This window comes from Andrographis paniculata, unplaced genomic scaffold (genome assembly GCF_009805555.1).
Source record: "Andrographis paniculata isolate CXL003 unplaced genomic scaffold, ASM980555v1 Contig35END, whole genome shotgun sequence".
Lineage (NCBI taxonomy): Eukaryota > Viridiplantae > Streptophyta > Magnoliopsida > Lamiales > Acanthaceae > Andrographis > Andrographis paniculata.
Genome location: NW_026137568.1, coordinates 1,651,285 through 1,656,302, shown reverse-complemented (window position 1 = coordinate 1,656,302; position 5,018 = coordinate 1,651,285). Strand labels below are relative to the sequence as shown.

The 5,018-nt window shown below is 41.1% G+C and overlaps 1 protein-coding gene across 3 annotated transcripts; it reads left to right on the top strand.

The window, feature by feature from the left end:
* The first annotated feature begins 1,307 nt into the window (after positions 1-1,307).
* Positions 1,308-4,790, top strand: LOC127249265 (ethylene receptor 2-like). 3 transcript variants are annotated; one of them, XM_051271997.1, is made up of 3 exons: positions 1,308-1,929; positions 2,340-4,076; positions 4,155-4,790. In XM_051271997.1, the coding sequence occupies exons 2-3, from the start codon at positions 2,361-2,363 to the stop codon at positions 4,695-4,697; spliced, it is 2,259 nt and encodes a 752-aa protein (XP_051127954.1). In that variant the 5' UTR covers positions 1,308-1,929; positions 2,340-2,360; the 3' UTR covers positions 4,698-4,790. The 3 variants fall into 3 exon arrangements, with proteins under 3 accessions (XP_051127954.1, XP_051127953.1, XP_051127952.1); XM_051271996.1 differs by having other exon boundaries at positions 2,239-4,076; XM_051271995.1 differs by having other exon boundaries at positions 2,234-4,076.
* The last annotated feature ends 228 nt before the right edge of the window (positions 4,791-5,018 follow it).

Here is a 5,018-nt window from a genome sequence, read left to right as displayed (position 1 = left end):
ATTTGATTTGACATTTTTAGGAAAAAAATGGAATGAATAATAGATTTAAAATCCAATCCCCAAACAAACACAAGCTTTTTAAGGATATATGATGTGTTTTGGTTCTCGGTAAAATATGAGATTTTTTTTTATAAAATATTATTTAAACTAAAATTTAAATTAAAAAATGCTATTTCATATCAAAACCAAACAAGCCCAATATTTTTCTCTCTGTCCCACCTACGTGTTATCATTGTCGGTTCTATTCGTTTCCCAAACTAATACCAAAGAAATAGGTTATATTTCCTTCGTCCCATAAAAAAATATCTATTTGTTTTTTGCGCGTAGTTTTAGAAATATTAGCATTATATTATGATATAGTATGAATAAAATAGAAATGACTAAAATAACGAAGGAGGAATATCACTTTTCATTTGGAAAATATTACACACCTTAAGTGTAAGAGGTTAAAAAATTAATTAAATTGATCTATATTTATAAGTATATTTAAAATAAATAAATATATTATACAAAATTGGTTTTTTATCAAACGAACAAAAAAAAATGAACCAGTTATGATGAAACGAATGATATATTTATTCTAAATTCTCGAATTCGGTAAAAAAAAAAAAAAAAAGGAATACATTATACTAGAATTTTTAATTGAACACAGTAACTATAGCTTATGTCTGGAACACATGGGTGTCTTCGTTTGGTGGTTTGAATTTTGAGTTGGGATTTGAATAGTAAAAATTTTGAATTTGAATAGTTGTATGATATGATATAAATAGATATTGACGTGATGTTTTTAATATAAAATTAATTTTTAGTATAATATAAAAAATAAAAAATATGTATTTGATTTGATATTTTTAAAAAAAAAAAAATAGGATGAACAGTGTAAATCCAATCCAATCCCCCGAACAAACACACCCGAAGGATACTAAAATTTTGAAATTTGCGCTATCAAAAAATTAAACCAAACTTAAGAGACCTTAATCATTCAATATTAAATTATTGCCATATATGCATATATTCAATTTTATAAACGATATATAATTAAGAAAATCCCCACCATAAATAAATGTATAAATAAATAAATATAAGAATAAAAAAATTAAATAAAAATAAATAAGTTAGCGTCGTACTTTTGGGAGGGGGTCTGACAGCAGACGTTTCTTTCATTGAACAAAAGTGCGTCCAAGTTCTCTTCATGTATACTCCCCATGGACCCCACCTCACCACCCCCCGCACCCCCCACCCCACCCTACTCCCTAGATTTCCTCCCTCTCTCTCTCTCTCCCCCTTTCGTCAAATTTTTATTCCATTACTTCTCCTACCAAGTTTTTCCTCCGCCTGCTTTTCTCTCTCTCAAACAAGGCTGCTCATCTCTCTCTCTCTCTCTCTCTCTCTCTACCAATCCCCAAATCAACCAATCCCTCTGTAAGTACTTTTCCCCCTTTTGAAATTTGCACAGATTTGTTAGGGACAAGAGAAGAATACAAGAGAGTCAAAGGAAAGGTTCCAAAAGCCAGCCACCATTTCTGGCGTGAGAAGCCTAGCTGTAAAATCCAATCGTGTCGATGAAAAATGCATATACTGGATGCAGGCTGGGCGTGATTCGTATTTTTTGTTTTCAGAGTTTGAATGTAAAATCGGAGGGGTGTTGATGCCGGTAACCGACCGCTGATTTGGATTGGGGAAGAAGAAACAGTAGGGGCATTGGGATTTCGTTATTGTCCTGGAGTGATTTTGAATTCTTTTGTGTAGTTTTGTCGAAGCAGGACTGTCGATCTTTGATGGATTTATTATTCGGTTTCGGTTTTCTCGAAGTTTTGTTTGGGTTTTCGCATTGGTCGATGATATCAATGCAATTCACTGTACACACCAAATTTTCTGCATGAGGTGCCGCGATAAGATCTGAGGATCTGCGTTTCTTCATTCCATCAGGTAAATCCTTCGATTGCTCTCCAATTTTTATGTTTCGGCGGATTTTCCCCAATTTTTGGGGGCTTCGATAGTTAGGTTAACGGTTAACTTGCTGTTCTTGTTATTATCGTTCGGTTTGAATTCCTGAGCTTAAATTCATCTCTCTGTGGTTAATTTCTGCTAAACTGCATTGGAATTTGAGCTTAATCTGATCGAGTTTTTGGTGTTCATGGCGATGGCCGTTTTGCTAGATATTGTTCATAGCCTTACTGTGATTTTGATATGGATTTGTGTTGTGAGTTTGTAGATTTTGCTTTGTGTGTAGGTCAGGTCACTTGATGTTCTTAGTAAAGGATTCGATTTCAATTTCGATTTCGGTTTCAAATGGAGTGTGTGTTGATGAAGCTAAATGAGATAAGAAATTGATTCAGATGGATTGAGGAATCGAAGCAATGTTAAAAGAATTGGCATTGTGGTTGTTGTTTCTTCGACTGTTTCTATCGGTTCCCGTAGCCGTGGGTGATGAATTTCGTTGTAATTGTGACGAGGACGGCGGGTTTTGGAGCATCGAGCGGATTCTCGAGTGCCAAAAAGTCGGCGATTTCTTGATCGCCGTGGCCTACTTTTCGATCCCGATCGAGCTGCTTTACTTTGTCAGCTGTTCGAACTTCCCGTTCAAATGGGTGCTTTTTCAGTTCATCGCGTTCATCGGCTTCTGCGGAATGACGCATCTCTTGAATTCTTGGACTTACGGCCCTCACTCATTTCAGCTCATGCTTATGCTTACGGTTTCGAAAATTCTCACGGCATTGGTATCCGTTGCGACGGCGATTACGCTCGTTACACTATTTCCGCTCGTGCTTAAAGTTAAGGTCCGGGAATTGCTGTTGAAGAAAAAGGCGTGGGATCTCGATCGGGAGGTTTTGATTATAAAGAAACAGAACGAGGCGTTTCTTCACGTTCGGATGCTAACGCAGGAGATTCGGAAAACGCTCGATCGTCATACGATTTTGTACACCACGTTGGTCGAGCTGTCGAAGACATTGGATTTGGAGAATTGCGCAGTTTGGATGCCGAATTCTGTCAATACGGAGATGAACCTAACCCATCAGCTGAGGGAACGGAGCTTGTCGAACATGTACGACACGAGCATCCCGATCGATGATCCTGATGTGAGGTTGATCAAGGAGAGCGACGGGGCGAAGATTCTCGATCCCGAGTCGCCCCTCGCCGTTGCAAGCAGCGGCGGAATCGGCGAGCCGGGTTCGGTGGCGGCAATCCGGATGCAGATGCTGATCGCCGCGAATTTCAAAGGCGGTACACCGGAGATGGTCCCCGTCAGCTACGCGATTCTCGTTTTGATTTTGCCCGACGAAGAAAATCGATCGTGGAGCGACCAAGAACTCGAGATCGTCCAGGTCGTTTCCGATCAAGTCGCTGTCGCACTTTCCCACGCTTCGGTGCTCGAAGAATCTCAACTCATGAGGGAACGGCTCGTCGAACAAAACCGAGCGCTGCAACAGGCGAAGCAGGACGTGTTAATGGCGAGCCGAGTTCGCGACACGTTCCAGACAGTGATGAGCAAAGGTTTACGGACGCCTTTGCACTCGATTTCTGGCCTTTTATCCGTCCTGCATGATGAAAAATTGAGCGACAAACAGAGACTTCTCGTCAACTCCATGATTAAGGCCGGCGACGTTCTTTCGACTCTGGTAACCGATCTTGTCGATGTTTCGGGGAAGGGTAGCGATCGATTTCCGTTAGAGATGAGTCGATTCGAACTGCATTCTATGATCAGAGAAGCGACTTGCATCTCCAAGTGCCTGGCTGCTTGCAAAAGTTACGATTTTTCGATCGACGTCGATAAATCGTTGCCGAATCATGTCGTGGGCGATGAACGACGAGTGTTTCGGGTGATCTTGCATATGGTCGATAATCTGTTGAACAGAAGCCGTGGTGGAGGAGGGATTCTTACGTTTCGATGTTATTCGGCTAGCAGAAGTACCGAGCAACGATGGGGGCAGTGGCGATCGAATTCGTCCGAAGGGTTCTCGTACGTCAAATTCGAAATCTTTATATCGCACGCCGGCTCGTCTCCGCCGATCGACGCACAACTGCGCGGAAACGAGGAAACGATGAGCTTTATCGCTTGCAAGAAATTAGTTCAGGTTCGTCTCCTATTTCCGTCGTTTGCATTTAACCGATCTTAGTCGTCATAACCTAATTACAAATTCGTCGATTAGCAGCTTATGCAAGGCGACATATGGGCGACGTCGAATCCCGAGGCGTTCGATCAAGGCATGGGTCTCGTGTTACGGTTCCAATTACCGCCGTCGTCGTCCGTCGTTATATCGGAGCAGGGCGAATCGTCGCATTCAAACTCATTTTTAAGGGGTCTGAAGGTGCTGTTGGCCGACGCCGACGATGTCAATCGGGCCGTGACGCGGAAATTGCTCGAGAAGATGGGTTGCGTCGTGACGGCTGTATCGTCGGGATACGAATGCATTAGCGCGCTTGGCCCGGGGGTGCCGTTGTGCCAAGTGGTGCTGTTGGATCTTCACTTGCCCGATTTAGACGGGTTCGAAGTGGCACTGCAAATCCGGAAGTTTCGGAGCCGGAACTGGCTGTCGATCGTTGCGCTGACGTCGGCGGACGACGGCGGGACGAGGGAGAAATGCCTGCAGATAGGGATAAATGGGTTTGTTCAGAAACCCGGTTCGCGAAAGGAGTTGGAGTTAGAGCTGAAAAGGGCAATTCTACAGGCAAATAGGGTTATTTCTGTTTGTTAATTCTTGAAGAAATGGTATACGAATTGAACGACTTTTTTTAATTTTTAACTATTATTTACTACTACTATAATTTTACCACTGAAATTTTTACTACTACATTTTTGTACATCGTATTCTGCTAACTGATGGATGTCGTAAAATTTATCCACAATTTACTATTACTATATCTATTTATTACTTTAGTTATTGCTCATTGGGTTATACGTAGCGCGTGCCAAATTTCTGAAGGAAGTAATATAGTCCTTCCGTCTCATTTACTTTTTGTACGGAGTTTTAAAAATATTAATATTATATTAAAATATAGTATAAATAAAGATAAAA

What these genes read in the sequence shown, in the direction of transcription:
- LOC127249265 (XM_051271997.1), top strand. Translation starts at nt 2,361, where the DNA reads ATGTTAAAAGAATTGGCATTGTGGTTGTTGTTTCTTCGACTGTTTCTA. An exon ending in CTTGCAAGAAATTAGTTCAG is followed by an intron (nt 4,077 to 4,154) that starts GTTCGTCTCCTA and finishes GTCGATTAGCAG; the next exon opens with CTTATGCAAGGCGACATATG.